This window comes from Eleutherodactylus coqui, chromosome 1 (assembly GCF_035609145.1).
Source record: "Eleutherodactylus coqui strain aEleCoq1 chromosome 1, aEleCoq1.hap1, whole genome shotgun sequence".
Lineage (NCBI taxonomy): Eukaryota > Metazoa > Chordata > Amphibia > Anura > Eleutherodactylidae > Eleutherodactylus > Eleutherodactylus coqui.
Genome location: NC_089837.1, coordinates 290,503,756 through 290,521,246, shown reverse-complemented (window position 1 = coordinate 290,521,246; position 17,491 = coordinate 290,503,756). Strand labels below are relative to the sequence as shown.

Genomic DNA, 17,491 nt, shown 5'->3' with positions numbered 1-17,491 from the left:
TGCATCCAGTTGTTCTCTGCTCGGAGCGCCCGGCTCTTATACAGCTGAGCCCTCCGAGCGGGTATGAAGAACGCAGCTGGATAGCTCTGTTCTTCATACTCAGCCTGTCATCAGGGAGCAGGATACAGCTGGAACAATAGTATCAGCTGTATCCCGCTGTGAATTCCTGATAAGGCTCATCGTTGTCTTTCAGAATGCTGAAAGATCAGCGGCAGCTTAACAAAAACTGCACAATGTCAGTGCAGTTAGAGACAACGATTATCGCTCAAAAGATGGCTTTTGAGTGAATTTTGAGCGATAATCGTTGTGTCTAAATGAGCCTTTACATACAGCTTCAGGTGCTGTAGGTCATTTCCATTATTTTATTCTGGCTAAACAATTTAAATAAAAACAAAACGTATAAAACAGAAATAAAATCCTGGCAAAAAAAGACCGATAGAATTTGTGTATATTTATTAAAAGCGCTCAAATTGGGAACATTTGAAAAAAATTGTCATTTTTTTCCACAATTTCAACTGCAATATCTCAAATATACTGTACAGATTTTTGATGAAATATACATTTCCATCTGCTTACTCTATTCTGGATGCACATTGGAAAAACTTCAGTTATTTTTTAACCATATAGAACAGGGGTCCCCAACTCCAGTCCTCAGGGACCACCAACAGGTCATGTTTTCAAGATATCCTATGGTAAGAACACCTGTGGCAATGTCTGAGGCACTGACAATAATTACATCACCTGTGTAATACTGAGGAAATCCTGAAAACATGACCTGTTGGCGGTCCCCGAGGACTGGAGTTGGGGAACACTGATATAGAAGATGTACAAACTTAACATTGATTATTAACATTTTGAGGAACACTTTGTTTTCCTACACCAAGCCAAGATTGCAAAGGCTCATACTTGTCAGAATAGACATTTTGCTTAAAAGGTGTTTGAGACCTCATAGCACATTTGTAGAGCCCTTGAGCAGCTACAATGATGGAGAACCCCCACAAATGACCCCATTTTGAAAACTAGACCCCTTAAAGGGGTTTTGTCATTAAAAATAAGAAAATTCTATACTCACTCCCCCTCTTCCTATGGGCTTTTCTCACAAGCGAGGACTAAATTGTGATGAGAAGCTGCTTATTCCCCACCTTCGCATTTTTAATTTCTTCTTGCTTCTTCAAAATCACGTGTTTTATTAGTAACACACACCTAAAGGCGTTAACATATGTTAATCATTAGAAGCTTGAGCCTATCCCAAGTTCTTATGAATTTAAGGGTTTGTATCTTTATTGCTACATCATTTGGAGTATATATGTACCATGATGCTATTAATAAATCAGGAGTACACTGCTTTGATACACGATCTATATCAAGTGTCAGCTGTCTGCATGCACACCTTCTCAATAACCAATTTGGAACAGGCAGTGAAATCGGAGGGACCCATTGTGGTTCCGAAAACAAAAGGAACTCTCCCCTCTAGACAGGAAGCCAAAAGGTGTGGGGGTGCAATGAGGAGAAGGGCTCAGGAATACCGAGAAAAGTGGTGATCCAAAAAGAGGGGGTAGAATCCAGGGGGACCTAAGACGAAGAGAGGGTGGCCAGGACATATGTTCCCACCGGTCTTTAGGACAGATACGTTTATTGAAGGTCTAGTCAAAGGCCACACTGAGCCACTTTGCTCCTACCAGAGCGAGTTGGTTCACAGACAGTCTACCTTAAGGGATTCCTCCTCATGGTCTGGCCATTGGTGAGGAGGGAGCAGCTTGACATTGTCTTCACTGTTCCCTTGTCACGTAGTTGGGAGGACATGGAGGCATGGTCCTGCATCCTCCAATGAAACAGTAGAAAAAATAACACTCTTAATAGCTCTCGGTAAAGAAAGGTGCATGAAGAAATTGGAATAATTCTTTTTTAACATTTCCTGCTGTGTCTTTAAGGGCTTATTTAGACGACCGTATATCGGCTGTGTTTTCACGCCGAGACGATATACGGTGTCCTTGTCTGCAGGGGGAATTGGGGGGTGGGGTGGAAGAGCCAGGAGCAGGAACTGAGCTCCCGCCCCTTGCCACTATCTGCAGTGGGAGGGGTGGGGTGTGGGCGGAGCTAAGTGACTGTACTTAGCTCCACCCCCATATCGTCCCCTCCTATTGCAAATAGTGGAGAGGGGCGGGAGCTCAGTTCCTGCTCCTGGCTCTTCCATCCTCCTCCCCCTGCAGACAAGGACACCGTATATCGTCTCGGCATGAAAACCGAGCCGATATACGGTCGTCTGAAATAGCCCTAATTCATAGTCTGATTATTCGGGGAACAGGTGCCACATCTGTATTTGAGAAAGAAGAAAATTTGTGCTAAATGCATCAATGAGCCACATTTTAAAAAGTCAGTTTTTTTGTTTTGAACTAATCTGCTAATTTTACCTCCTCGCTGGGGAACACAAGAAAAAGGGGCTGGGCTAGTATAGGAGCACTAGTTTCTATATTCTCCAGCCACACTGAGAGAGGGGTGCGCCAGCCACAAAAGCTAGAAAATCCATTGTGGATTTCACAGTAAAATGCACACAGTTTACATGTAGAGCATTGCATCCTAGTTCACCCAGAAACTCTCAGCCCATGCAGAGCATTGCATCTAAACTACCCAGGGCATGCAGAGCCTTGCATTCCAGTGAACTCAGAGCCCTTAGTCCATGCACAGCATTGCATCCTAGGGCACCCAGTCCATGCAGAACATTGCATCCTGCCGCCTGCAGACGAGCGGGTCGGATCCGGCAGCGAGAATTCTAGCCACGCGATCCGACCCGAGAGCCTGCAGTGAGAAGCGCGTACTCTCCCGCGCGCTGGCGGCCCCGGCTCTTTCATGTGCCGGCTGCCGCGCAGCCGGCGCATGCGCAGACCGGAGCCGGCGGCCGGGTGAGTGCGTGCCCCGCAGAAAATTAGGACATGCCGCGGTTTGTTTGCCGCGCGAGATTTCGCGCGGCCGTCTGCATAGGAGTGCGTATTTTAATGCACTCCTATGCAAACTTTCAGCGGCGGAAATCCCGCTCGTGTGCAGGCGGCCTAAAGCACACAGAGCTTCAAGTCTATGCAGAGCATTACATCTTAGTGCTCAGAGCCCCCAGTCCATGCATGCAGAGCTTTGTATTCCAGTGCACACAATAACCGCAGTACTGCAGAGTATTGCATCTGGAGTTCCCAGTCCTCATAGAACATTGCAGCTGTGGCTCATCTATGGTTGGTGGTCTTCCAATAAACAGTGCCGATGTCTGCAGCCGCCGGTAACCAACAATCTCTCTATCAGACTCCATAATGACTCTTCTCTGCTGCACCTCACAGCCAGGGAAAGAGCACTTCCTGGCAAACTCCAGGTTGGCTCCTCCCACACGAGTCACATGGGTGTGACATCATCAGAGGTCCTTTAGCCCACTAGGATTTAGCATCTACCTTGGCTCTACTGAAGCGACAGTCGGGACTATGTAGCTACGGCGGGGGCTTTACAGGAATCGCTCCACACCCGCAGGACTCGGAACACAAAGCTTTCCCACTTCCTTGACTGGAGCACCCTCTAGTGGTGATATATAAGTAAGGACGCACCACTAGAATCCCTGTTAGCGCGAGCTTCAGTGCACAGATTGCTGACGACGTTGCTGCCCGCTCTGCTGCGCTCCTGTCCCTGCACCCTGTCACTTGTGGACCGTGTAGCCATTAGGTTTAGGAGGCGCCCGCAGCAGTCTTACCACTGGCAGCCGGCCGAGACTTAGCAGGGCGGGGAATGTTTGTGCCGGTGGAGCATTAGCGGCGGGGAGGAGGGGGCAGCAGCCGTGGTGTGGGAATGCAGTGCAGGCGTTGTCCTGCAGGCGGAGGAGCAGCAGGCAGTGCGCCCCCCTCTACAGAAGGACAGGGTATAGGTGTGTGTATGAGCGGCCGTTCCCACATGGCGGAATTGGTGCAACTCTCCCGCTGCAGACTTCACCCTGCAATGAGAAGGGTGAGATGTGCTGCAGATCCACATAAGCTGTCAAAATCCACAACGTGTGAGCGCACCCCAAAACTGTGTGTGTGTGTGTGTGTGTTCACATCAGTGTTGGAGGTTCCTTTCGGAGCCAGACACTACAGGACGCAGTGATGTCCGGCGCTTCGGCCTTTTGTAAAATGTCCAATAGGATGGAAAACGAACAGATCCATACCAGTCGGTGGGGCCCGTTCGGTTCAGTCCTGAGATGGATCTGTTCCCCAGTGCCCCTGCTCCCGTAAGGCCGCTCACATGCACTTTTTACCGTGGCATTTTGAACGCCACGATAATCGCAGTACACACTCCCATTCAGTGGGGCCTTGCATAACTGCGTTCAGACGTGGCATTTTTGAGCGCTGTCTGCTCTATTTTGGCACGTTGCAAGTCCTCAGCCATCACAATAATGGAGTTAATTAAAGAGCGCTGTTGAACGCAGTATCCTGCATTTGAAAACGCAGATAAAAATCGTTTTCCGACTTCGTGTGTGAGTGGTCCTACAGACCCCACAATGCCCATGTGCATATCTGTAGCATTTTCTTAAAGTGATGGCAACTAAGCATTCACTGGTATCCAACATGTTCTTTACAATATCCTGCATGACACATTGGTCTGTACATCACTTCCTGGTTTCTTTAAAGTGGCAGCAGCAAGCCACGTGTCAAGCCTTCCCAAAATATTTCTGATCTGGTTAGACTTTAGCAAGTCCCTTCTCAATAGTTCTGATAACCATAGTTTCAGGTACTCTCCCTACGGCTTTCTCTTTTGCTTAGGCCGCCTGCAGACGAGCGGGTCGGATCCGGCAGCGAGAATTCTCGCTGCGCGATCCGACCCGAGCGCCTGCAGGGACGAGCGCGTACTCACCCGCGCCTGGCGGCCCCGGCTCTTTCATGTGCCGGCTGCCGCGCAGCCGGCGCATGCGCAGACCGGAGCCGGCGGCCGAGTGAGTGCGTGCCCCGCAGAAAATTAGGACATGCCGCGGTTTGTTTGCCGCGCGAGATTTCGCGCGGCCAAACCGCGGCCGTCTGCATAGGAGTGCGTATTTTAATGCACTCCTATGCAAACTTTCAGCGGCGGAAATCCCGCGGCGGGATTTCCGCTCGTCTGCAGGCGGCCTTATTGTGTACACTTCCTGCCCCGCGCCTTCTGTATCGCCCCCACGCCCTTTGTTTCCAAATAATTGAATACCACGTGTAACTTCTGTAATTTTCATATTGTTTGCGTTCCCCATGTGCCTCAAACGCTGCGTAATACGTTGGCACTAAACAAATACAGATTATTATTATTCTCGCTCAGACCAGAAGCTGCTGGGATTCCGCATCTAGCCTGGTTCTATCTAATGCCCCATTTAGACGGGACGAGCTGTTGGGCAAACAATACTCATCCCAGTGATGCTCGCTCCCCCGCTGTTACACAGGAGCGACTATCGCTGGCAGCACTGCCGGCATGGAGGTGAAGCGGGCCGCCTCCATTCACGGAAAGCAGGCAGTTCAGAAGTGATTGACTGCTGTTTACACTGGACAACACTTTATGCAGTTTTCTGCATGGAGAAACCGAAAGATTGTACAATTCTCATTCAGTCTCTGAATACATTTACACAACGACCATCGTTTACATTCCTGCCGGAGCACTGGGTATTGAACAACTATGAACAATAATCGTCCCGTGTAAATGGGCCATAAGTCTTGTGGAATCGGGTTAGCTACATGCCACATACAGAGGCTGAACACATCCCTGACTGCATTGCAGCACAATACATGCTCAGAAGCCTAAAAGTATGCACTTCTCATGACTTCGATTTAATCATTCATACTTCCCAGAACCAAACATCGGAGCATCTTCGGCAAGTGCAGGGGATCTTTGTCTGGTACATCGCAGGCAGGCTGCTGGCTGTCACACTTTCCAATTTTAAACTGTTATAACACCTCTGGGCTGGATGAGGCAACTCCACACCCCAAAGTGGCGGCAACCTCCACCGTTTTAATTGGCTGATTAGATAGAACTCAGAAGCTTGCAGACTATGATGGAGTAGAAGAAAAAGAGCAGGGCTTAGGCCTCCCTTTACAAGCTGAGCCCATCAGAACAGAGCTTAAAGGGGTTGTCCGCTTACAATATAATGCCAGGTGCAAAGGGCATAAAATAATAAAACCAACAGTCCTGCTGGTCTTTGTTTTGGAACAGACACCACTGCAGCGGTCAGGAGCTGTTCTGGCATCATGGCTCACAGCATCCGAGCGGATGTGTCCGGAGAATGGTCAGGTGACGTCTGTTCCAAAGCAAAAGCCAGGAGAAACGCAGGATGGGTAGGTACCACTGGCTTTGTCATTTTTAAGCCCTGTAGACTTGTATAAAAAATTATATTGTAACTGGACAACCCCTTTTGAGGTGCTGGCAGCGCACTGAGCAGAGCTCAATTAAATCATGTGATCTTCTTGAACGCTCCTGCAGATATATATTCCTGTTTCTACATGGATGTAAATATCAATAGTGTTAACCACTTACAACTATATGCACTTTTATTTTGCAAATCCATACAATTATGGTGATGGTGAAGTAATATATTTTTATATATATTATTATTTTTTGCTATACTTGCACAATAAAAACACCTAAATTGCATCTGCATTTCCATATTCCAAGACTCCTAACTTTTTTTATTTTTTAACCATTGAAGCTGTGTGAGGTTTAGTTTTTTTGCAGGACAAGTAGCAGTTTCTGTTGGTGCCATTTTCGGACATGTGACTCTTTGATCACTCTGGATTGTGTGTTTTTGGTTTTTTTTAGATGTATGAAAAGCGTCAATTCTCGCTTTTTTTTTTGTCATTCACCATGTGGGATATACTTTGGATCATTATAGACACAGCAATACCGATTGTAATGTTTTGTTTTTTTGTCTTGCTCTAAATTTTTTTTTCTTATTTCTTGATGCGATCATTTGATCATTGCATACTATACTGCACTACTTATGTAGTACAGCCCCCACAGGCGATGTGGTAGATGGGCCCACATGTTTTGATTAAAATTTTGTGCTAAGAACTCCTGGCAACATGGTGCCTAGGATGTGAGTAGTGATGCCAAGAGTTCGGAAGGCGATGCTATGGCCTCTGATTAACCATCCGTACTGGGGGATGGAAACTGGGCAGTGGGAATTGCTCAGCTTTGCCCTGGGGGAGCTGAAGACAGGTGAGTATGCTATACTGAGGGAGAAAGGACTATATCAGTGGCCAAACGTGCGCCTCTGGCCATCAGCTTGGTTACCACCTCCAAAAGACTGAGCACTATTGAGAAGCCTATATCCAAAAAGGTACTTGCCAGTAGCAATTGATAGAGTGCTCTTTCCCCTGGTTCTGTTATGCACAAAATCCCTGGCTAGGGTAGGGGTCTTGGCTCTTATGAGACTTTCCGAAAGGGTTAATCCTATTAAATATGACACCATCTTTAGTGAAAGGCCTTGCATAGTCAATAGGATGATGTAATGGTTATATGTTTAAGTTTGGTGTGTGTTGGATGTTCTCACTGACTTAACAAGTTTTGCCTATGATGTCCTTCCACCAGGTCCTGTTATGGGATGGTACTGGAGCAACTGCAAATTGAGGTGCAGTCATGACCCATTTTTGCAGGAGGTCATTTACTTCTCTCTATGGTGTCGGGGCCTAACCCTTTTAATGCAGGTGAGAACATTTAGTCTGAAACTTGTATTGATGGCAAATAAATGAAATGCAAATAATGTTTTTGTTTTGTTTTTTTTTTCTTTTCTTGACAAGGTTGCATTCAATCTCTTGATACCAGATCACAGTGCTGATGCATTTTCTCCACCAAGACTTGAACCAAGTACTTCGGCAGACCACATAGTTGAGCTACTATTTGGTGGTTTAGGACGATGGGATGCAGAACACTTCCTGTTTGTAGCTGAGCATGGATATGTCTATGAACACAATATGGCTTTCTTCCCTCTATTCCCACTTATAATTGGAGGTCTTGCACGAGGACCGCTTCTGCCATTGGCAGGGCTGTTGAGACTGCATAGCCGATTGCTAATTTCCTCTGCCTTTCTAAACTGTATTTGTTCTACCCTGGCAGCAGTGTCTTTGTACCTACTTGGATGTGTGACTTTGCAGTCGCGTCGTTCAGCATTCCTTGCTGCACTTCTTTTTTGTATGAGTCCAATTTCCATTTTCATGACTACCGGCTACTCTGAGAGTCTCTATGCACTGACTACTTTCACTGGGTTGTGGCAGCTACAGAAGTGTAGAATTCTGTGCGGCTCTGTATTTTTCTCTCTTGCCTCTGCTGCACGTTCCAATGGGGTGGTTAATGCTGGCTTTTTGCTGTATTTGGCTATGAAGGCAGTGGTACATAGGAAAGGGAATTGTGGGCAATTGATGAAGACCGTATATGGGATTCTTTTAGTTATTCTACCTTTTGCTCTCTTTCAAGGATTTTGTTATGTTAGATCTTGTCTTCAGTCCTATGGAACTGATCAAATACCTCAAGAACTTGTAGAACTAGCTGTGAAAAAGGGATACCGTGTGCACAAGGAACTGATTCCTGCCTGGTGTTCGTTTAGTTTTCCGCTAGCATATTCACATATACAAAGTGAATATTGGGATGTTGGACTTCTTCGATACTTCAAACTACAGCAGTTGCCCAACTTCTTGTTGGCTTTACCTGTTTTAATTTTGAGTATAGCTACAATAACGGAATACGCCTCTTCTAATCTAGAGCTATGCAGAACACTGGGTCTGTACAAAGTGCATAGCAAACACACAAATGGATTCTATGGACCTCAAGTGTTTGTCTATGTAGCACATCTTGCAGCACTGACCGTGTTTGGATTCCTGTGTATGCATGTGCAGGTAAATGGGTTTTTTGCCATAATCTAGTAAATGTTGAATCTAGGATGTACGGTTACAGAAATTGTTAATACTATATAGAAATATCTACAGTTTTAGACCTCAAGCTGTGCAACATGAGCTAAGTATGGGATGGGGAACAGCAGTTAAGATATTGTGAAATTACTTCTGGGAATATCTATCAGGATTTAACCCTTTACAATCCAATTTTAGATTCAGTTTCCTAAAAGACTTTCTCTTTTTGCTGTTATATAACGGTGCCATCTGCTGGCTAAAGCCAGTGTGTGCACCAGAGAGGCTTTGACAGCAGAGTGGCTGGCAGTAGACGGTTAGTATACCCTGTCGGACGTCTTCTGACATTGGAACTGTACAAGCTTTAATCAGAATGTAGAAAGACATCAGACAGTGGATTGGAAAGGGTTAAATGGATTCAGTGAACTTGAGCATGCCGTCCAAATGATGTTGTAGAGCAGAAGGACCTGAGCACACTGATATATAGTTTTGTGGGAAAAGGTTTAATTTAAGGCCAGGTGTGCACTTCAAAGTAAACAAAATTGGAGAGTGCCAGCTCACCTGCTTTTTCTCAAAATCAATAGTGGTGCATGGAAAGATCCTGTTCAGACCTCCAGGTTCGCCCAAAAGCCAAAAATCTATATTTCGTGATAATTCCATAAAATGGTAATTCTGTTGTGTCTGTGTGAATTCTCCCAGGCTTTTAAAGAACTTGCTACAATAAAGAAACATTTTATGGAGTTATCATGAGAGCTGGATTTTTGGCTTTTGGGTGTTCAGATTTCCCACGTGTGTGAGTTGGGTCACATTTACACGGACACAGTGAATAGATATGCATTAGCATGTCCTATTTCTCATCCATGATATAGACAGGAATAGGATATGCCACTTGTCCATGTGAAAAAAAGGCAATCTGCATAGCTCCATAGGCTCTGTGTCAGTGACCTAACTTGGAAGTCCAATGGGCAGCCTTAACAGTGACAGATATTACTTTATACACAGTCACACATGATATTTCTGTGTTCAGTCATTCAGATAGCTGGCAATCACTGACAGGACCTCTTAGCTCAGAAAAAATGAATAAAATACAAGTTATACAGAATCCTTCCCCATGGAACTATATAACAATCTGCCCAGCTCCTCCTGCTCTATAACTTGCTGTCTGTCACATGCAATCAATTCTGCAGTAAATAAGATACATCAGCACAAAAGCCATCATGTTTGTTGAATTGTTTATTATAATTTATGATAACAGATTTTGTTTTCTTCATGTTATCAAGAAAGATATTCCTTTTCCTCCTCTTATGGCCGCTTGCAGACGGGCGGAAATTCCGCGGCGGGATTTCCGCCGCTGAAAGCCTGCATAGGATTGCGTTAACAAACGCAATCCTATGCAGACGGCCGCGGTTTGGCCGCGCAAGATCTTGCGTGGCAAACAAACCGCAGCATGCTCTATTTCTGTGCAGGGCTCGCAGAGCCCCCCGCACAGAAACGTCACTCACCCGCCGCCGGCTCCGGTCTGCTCATGCGTTGGCAGCCGGCACATGGAAGATCCGGAGCTGCGGGCGCGGGTGAGTACGCACTGCTCTCTGCAATGCGCTCGGGTTGGGTCCCGCGGCAAGAATTCTCGCTGCCGGATCCGACCCGGCCGTCTGCAGGCGGCCTATGTCTGTATGAAATATTGTACAAATTCTGTATGACTATGTTCCTTGTACTAATTTTGTAATACTTGGAATAAAACAAAGTTAAAATATTACATCAATTTAGGGAATTTTAATTGTGCAACAATATGATATGTTGTCTTCATAATATATTTGTTCTCCTTCTAGGTGCTAACACGGCTCCTATTTTCATCTTCCCCCGTGCTCTTTTGGTTCTGTTCACATGTGCTGCATAAGAATGAACCTTGGATTTGGGGTGTTAAGAAAGTTAAAACTACCTCCAATCCAGCCATTCAGTTACTTTTGGCCTGGACTTCACTTCAGCAAGGGACAAAGATGATCCTGGCTTATTTCTTAGGATACTGGGTGATTGGAACAGCCTTACATGTGAATTTCCTCCCGTGGACATAATTTGGGGGTGGGTGACTGGAACATTGTAAATTTATACAGAAAAACTCTGTAACTTTTAATAAAGGTGTATCTTTCTTATGAATTGCCATAGTTAGTTGTTTGTTTTTTTCCCTCAAAAAGCTTTAATGATGCTGGTGTACAATTAGAGTTGAGCGAACGTACTCTGCCGAGCTTGATGCTCGTTCAAGCATTAGCGTACTTGATGGTGCTCGTTACTCTAAGGAGCATCAAGCCGTGTTCGACCCTGCCCCAGTTTTTGGCTCCTCCCCACTGTAACACGCCTGTTTTGGCCCCTCCCCGCCGTGACGCAGTGCACGTCATTGGCAGATTTTTTGGCTGGCTGGCGAGAGAGAGAGAGACGAACCTAGGAGAAGAAAAAAAAGCTCGGCACCCGGCGTCCCACATACAAAAATGCTCGAGTCTCCCATTGTAGTCAATGAGGTTCGTTACTCGAGTAGAGCTCTCGAATTTTACGAAAAGCTCGACTCTAATAACGCGGACCCGAGCATTTGGGTGCTCGCTCATCTCTATCTACAATCCTTATATTTGAATACAACTTTTTATGGCGAGTTCAGTTCTATAGAGGTATGATTTGACACAACAGAGTTGCATACAGGAAATTTGTAGCATTTCCAGTAGTAGTAGTATCATGGATGAAATTTTACTAAATCTCGAAAAAATAAACCTACACCATAAATTCACCGGTGATGCAGATTTAAAATCTGCAGCATATTAACACCTTAGTGACCAAGCCTGTTTGCCCCCTAATGACCAGGCCAAATTTTGGAAATCTGACATGTCACTTTAACATAGAATAACTCCGTAAACGTTTTGCATATACAAGTAATTATGATATTGTTTATTCACCGCATGTTGTACTTCATTTAGGTAGTAAAAATGGACCAATAGAATTTGTGTATATTTATTACAGTGCCAAAATTGGGAACATTTTGAAAAAAATTGTCTTATTTTCAACTGCAATAAGTCAAATATGTGCAAACATACTGTACAAATTTTTGATAAGATACACATTTCCATTTGTTTACTCTTTTATTCTGGAAGCACACTTGAAAAACGTAAGTTGTTTTTTTTTTGTTTTTTTTTAAACCATTTGGAGACGTACAAATTAAACACTAATTATTAACATTAAGGACAATTTTTTTTTCCTACACCAAACCAAGATTACAAAGGCTCACACTTGTCAGAATGATAGATACCCCCACAAATGACCCCATTTAAAAATACACCTGTTAATATATTCACTGAGGGGTGTCATGAGTATTTTGACCCCACAGGTTGTTTTTTTTTTCAGCAGTTAATGCAATTTAGAGGAGAAAACAATAAGATTTCATATTTTTGCAAATATGTCATTTTAAAGACAGTTGTTTTTTTTCACTTGAAAATGAGGATTTGCATCCCAAAAATGGATACCTCTGTTTGTTCTGTGTTCAGAAACATATCCATTGTGGCTCTATTATATCTGTATGCACAACGGGTCCCAAACCAATAGGAGCAGCCGGTGGCTTTCAGAACAGACATTTTGCTTGAAGGTGATTTAGGCTCTATAGCCCACTGGTAGAGCCTTTGAGCTGCTAAAACAATGGAGACCCCCACAAATGACCCCGTTTTGAAAACTAGACCCCTTAACATATTCATCTAGGGGTGTATGTCGTATTTTGACCCGACAGTTTTTGAATGAATCTAAGCAAAGCAGGAAGGAGAAATTACAATTTTCATTTTTTTGGCAATTATGTCGTTTTAAAAACAGTTTGGTTTTTTTTGTTGTACAGCACAGCTATGAATGAAGACTTGTAACCTAAAATGGATACTCCTGTTTGTCCTGTGCTCAGAAACTTACCTGTTATAGCCCCAATCTGCTTACTGAACACATGGCTAGGCCTGTACTAGAGGGAACACCCTTTGGCTTTCAGGGCACAGCTGAATAAATTCCAGGCCCCATTGCTCACTTGTAGAGCCATCAAGCTGCAGAAACTATAGAATGCCCCTCACAAGTGACCCCATTTTGAAATCTTAAGCCTATTTATCTATGTGTGTCCTGAGCTTTCTGACACTGCAGTTTTTTGCAAAAATGATTATAAAGCATGTGAAAAATAAAATTTTATCTTTTTTCATGAATGTCAATTTCAAGCAGGAAAAAACTGGGGAGCCACACCCCAAATTTTTAGCACTAGTCCTTCTGTGTTCAGCAATAGCCCCGATGTAGCCCCAATCTTCTTATAGGACACATGGCTAGGCCTATAATGGAGGGAACACCCATTAAAAGTCAGGGCACAACTGAATAAATTCTAGGCGCAATTGCACACTTGTGCAGAAAACAAAAATTGACTTCCCAAAAAGAATCCTTCCCCACCTCGCCTTTTGGCATTCCCTAAATCTTAGATATAAGTAATAATGTAAAACTGTGTGGTATGTCTCCAAACAGGGGTAATTACAGAGGCCCTGTTGGGATGAGCACATGGGACGGTAAAACCGGGTATTCCCCCCCTCCCCCCCCATGCTTGCTGCAAACCTGACACCTTTTGGGGGGGGGGGGGGTGTATTTCTTGACCTCAGTGGCATGGATGGGGTGTAGAAAGTTAAGCTCTGTGAGCATTCAGACAGAAGGCTCTCAACAAGCTGCTCCTGGAACTGCAGGAAGGTGAGCGTTTCCGGGGATGACTTGTAAATTACGCATGCAGCGAGGCCCACAGCAGATCCCAGGAGTGAGGCCAGCCGTGGACCTGCGTTTGGTCGCGTAATGTACTGCGCATAACTACATACGTAGGCGGTCATGCACAGTACACTTTTTTTGTTTGAATTTCCTGCTCCATCGCTTAATGATGACACGAGTACCCGCACCCCATACATAATGTAGTTATGTATTGGCTGCGGGTATATCCGTGACCATAGAACACAACGGGCTTTATGTTGAAAATATCAGTGATAAAATACAACATGCTGCCTTCTGATTTCTGCAAGTGGATTCCGCTAATGAGGTCACCGGGACAGACTAAGTCTATAGATAATACTGAAGCCCTTCACATAATTGACATTGTTGACGCAATGTGTGTTGTGCCCTATTTTTTAATAAGTATTAATAAAAGTATAGTTTTAGATTGATGTGTCTGACATTATCTAGACAGAGTGACAACTAGACACATCACCTACACAGGGTGGTTTTCACCACCCTGACATACAATCCTGAAGTGTGTTCATGTATGGTTAACAATTCAACAGGAGAGGATTGCTATGACATATTTTTACTCCTGGTGTATGCTCCTTAAATGTTTCAAAGGGAGTAATCTCAAATACTAGGAGCTCCCATTAGATCATGAGCAGTTCTTGTTGGTAAATAAGGCTGTGGGATAACAGGATCATATGATTCGACCCAGTCAAATCCCAATGTTTTTTGCTCAATTATTCAGGATAAATAGTCAGGGGTTTATGATGAATAAAGATTGTCTTTTTCCTCTGTTTCAAAATTTGTGTCTTTTTTCAGTTAATTGAACTCATTATTCATGCTTTATTATACTCATTATTCATTTATTTGACGCATTTCCCCACTGATACTGTGGTTCATCAGGAATATATAATGAGTCAAGGACACGGGTTTGTATTCATTCACTGTCCTAGAAAACAACTGTGTAGGTAGTGTTTGAAGATGCTACTATCCAGATACAGAAACATAGACCATTGAGGAAAATCTCTGCTGATATCGTTCGTCACCTCCCGTGTAAGCGACACTCAGTATTACATACACACTGGGTAGACGGTGGATGTGTCAGCTTTAGAGTTTATAGCATGGAGTATTGAGATATATATAATTTGGGTGAGTGGGGATTATAGGTCAAGATTATTTAGGATACTGCGCTATAATATAGAATAGTGCAAATCAGTAGTATCAGGTAAAAATAACCAATCCACTACTTATGCCGTGAATCAATATCTCATGCCAGTGTAGCGCAGTTTCATTCGGGAGTCAAAAAAAACCCTTGTAGATGACAACCTAGTGTCGGAGGTTATTAAGATGTGTACGACATAAAGCTTAGTTCCTCTCACCCAGTAATGCCCTGTCAAGGACCATCTCACAGTGACTAGACTTGTGGTCAGATTTAACTATTTCTTATTTCCTCTTTGTTAGTAGCACAATCGCCTGCCTCTAACTAATCAATAGGAATTTAGTGTAGTCTTAACCTCCCGTTTTCTCTATTCGCCTTAACTGTGGCAGCACGATCGCGTGCCTCTAAATCTCTTAGAAGTAGCACAAACGGAGAGAGCATAGCCCTTAGCCCTGATGGTGGGCTAGGGTATCTAGAGCTCTGCACAAAGCCCTTCTTATATGTGCTTAGAATGATGCCCCTGGGAGGAGTAGTCTGCTTCCTTGGTCCAATTAGCATTTAAATGGGACGATCCCATTCATAGAGCTTAGTTTGTTTACCTGTCAGATCCATCTGATCAACCAGCCCTGCAGAGTGTGGTACATTTGAAATCCTCATGTAGCCCTGTTGGTCAATCGCCATCAACGCACAGGAACCTGGATTGTAGCTGTTCCCCATCACCCAGTCAGCCACTCGGAGAAGCATTTCTATTACCTTAGCAACCGCCATATAATACACGGTAGCAGCATCATCTAGGGGCGTATCAGGGGCAGGACAGCATTGACATCATGACGTCTCTCACAAAAGGAACTGCCAGGACAAAGGGTCTCAAGATTTTATCAATGTAAATGCTTGCATTTTGCGTGATGTTATTTATGCCAGAAACAATTGGACGGCCTTTAAGGGGATTGGTCCCCTTGTGAATCTTAGGTAGAGCATAGAAAGTTGCAGTTCGTGGTGCTGATGGAGTCATCTATTTGAGTTCAACATAATTTATGCAACCTAGATCTTTTGCTCAAAGGAGTAGTTGTTCCAGTGTAGGGTCACCTTTCAGGGTTGTATATCTGTCTCTGTCCTTAAGTATCTGCATGCATATGTCGACATAATGTCCCTATCCAGTAGTACATTTCCACCCTTGTCGGATGGTTTCATTACTATATTATCCTTGATTTCTAATGCCTTCAACGAAGCGAATGCCAATCTGCTCATATATGGGGAGATCTATTCCTGGCTGATTTTAATGCCTTTAGATCTCTCTCTTTCGAATATATCGAGTTTCGGACAGTGTAGTGGTGGTGGGAGGTAGATATATTGGGTGAGCGAAGGTCCGTGAAGGGGCCCACTGCTGTGAGGCCATGTGATTCTTCTTCAAGGCCTTGAAGGGTCTTGAGTGCCTCAATATTCTCTGGAGTGAGGCCATGTTCGGCCGCCAACCCTCTATTCTTGATAATGAAAAACTTTTTCCACTTAAGTCTACGCTTGAAGAGGGAGATGTGTTTCGCTCAGACAAACAAATCATCTGTGTTGTCAGGACGAAAGACAGACCCCTCTCCAATACGCTAATCTCCCCATCACTGCGTTTGTGTTTAGATAAATTAACAACACGCATAGTGTCATCCCCACCATCACCGTATCCACTAATGAGAGAGTAGTGGGTCCCTGTTTTTCCCTAAAATATACTGGGATATTGGTTGTCCCAGGAACCCTTCTGTTTGTGGTCTACCTCTCCCTCTACCCAGATATTGTGACCCCCATGCCGTCTAGTTAAATAGGGCTGCGGAATAAGTTGGCGCTATACAAATAAAGATTATTATTATTAAATAAGGGACCTTATCCTGTTGCTGCCCCTCTCCCTCAGACTGCTCAAATTCGGAAGAGCTTACTTCGGTATCTGATCTCTTTCTATTTTCCAGAAGAATCCTATTCTCACGAAAATCCTGGAGGTCTCGCAGGAATAAATTATGTTTCCTTTCTTTAAGTTGTTGGGTGTACTTATCAACGTTCTCCTGCAAGATTTTTTTTAAAATAAATTCTGGATCACTTTGTCTAGATAATGTCTGACATTGTTGACGCAGTGTGTGTGGTGTCCTATTTTTAATAAGTATTAATAAAAGTATAGTTTTAGATTGATGTGAGCGGAATTGTGTAATCCAATGCATTTGATTGATCCGCGTATTACCATGGATCAAATGCATGCGTAATCTGCAATTCCTATTTGGTTGTGTGAGACCTGCCTAAGGTAGATCGCTACCTTTTTACACAATTAGATAATTGGGATCACATGACCGGGGACCACTCAACAAGGCCTCCAGTCACTGCTCCAGTTTTTAAATTACCCGGGCCCTCCTTGGCTTCTGCGTATACGTACATCATATTGCCGGCATGCGCAATAGCCAGGGAAGGTCCGTACAGAATGATCATGTCAGGGCTCAAATGTGGAGGTCTCCAGTAAGAAGTTTCATTTCCCCTCACCGATTGCACCAAGATTAACTTTTTTTAGTTGCCAGGAGTCGGGGGATTTTACATTTCCTGGTCAATGCTCTGCGCATGCGTCCGGCATTTTGCCGACGGGCGCATGTGCACAAACCAGGGTAAGGTCCGTGGATAAAGGTCCCATCGCGGGACAAGTCCAGGGATCTTAGGTAAGTAATTTCATCTTGTTAGATGAATCACTAACTTT

The 17,491-nt window shown here is 44.2% G+C and overlaps 1 protein-coding gene across 1 annotated transcript; it reads left to right on the top strand.

The window, feature by feature from the left end:
• Window positions 1-3,391: 3,391 nt before the first annotated feature.
• PIGV (phosphatidylinositol glycan anchor biosynthesis class V) lies at window positions 3,392-11,015 on the top strand. The gene is made up of 4 exons (XM_066572967.1): window positions 3,392-3,569; window positions 7,552-7,667; window positions 7,761-8,852; window positions 10,691-11,015. The coding sequence occupies exons 2-4, from the start codon at window positions 7,560-7,562 to the stop codon at window positions 10,931-10,933; spliced, it is 1,443 nt and encodes a 480-aa protein (XP_066429064.1). The 5' UTR covers window positions 3,392-3,569; window positions 7,552-7,559; the 3' UTR covers window positions 10,934-11,015.
• Window positions 11,016-17,491: the final 6,476 nt, after the last annotated feature.

Excerpts from the sequence above, each read along its gene's own strand:
- PIGV (XM_066572967.1), top strand. The coding sequence starts at position 7,560 with ATGGGATGGTACTGGAGCAACTGCAAATTGAGGTGCAGTCATGACCCA. Across the intron at positions 7,668-7,760 it reads GCCTAACCCTTTTAATGCAG|GTTGCATTCAATCTCTTGAT; the intron begins GTGAGAACATTT and ends TTTCTTGACAAG. Across the intron at positions 8,853-10,690 it reads TCCTGTGTATGCATGTGCAG|GTGCTAACACGGCTCCTATT; the intron begins GTAAATGGGTTT and ends TTCTCCTTCTAG.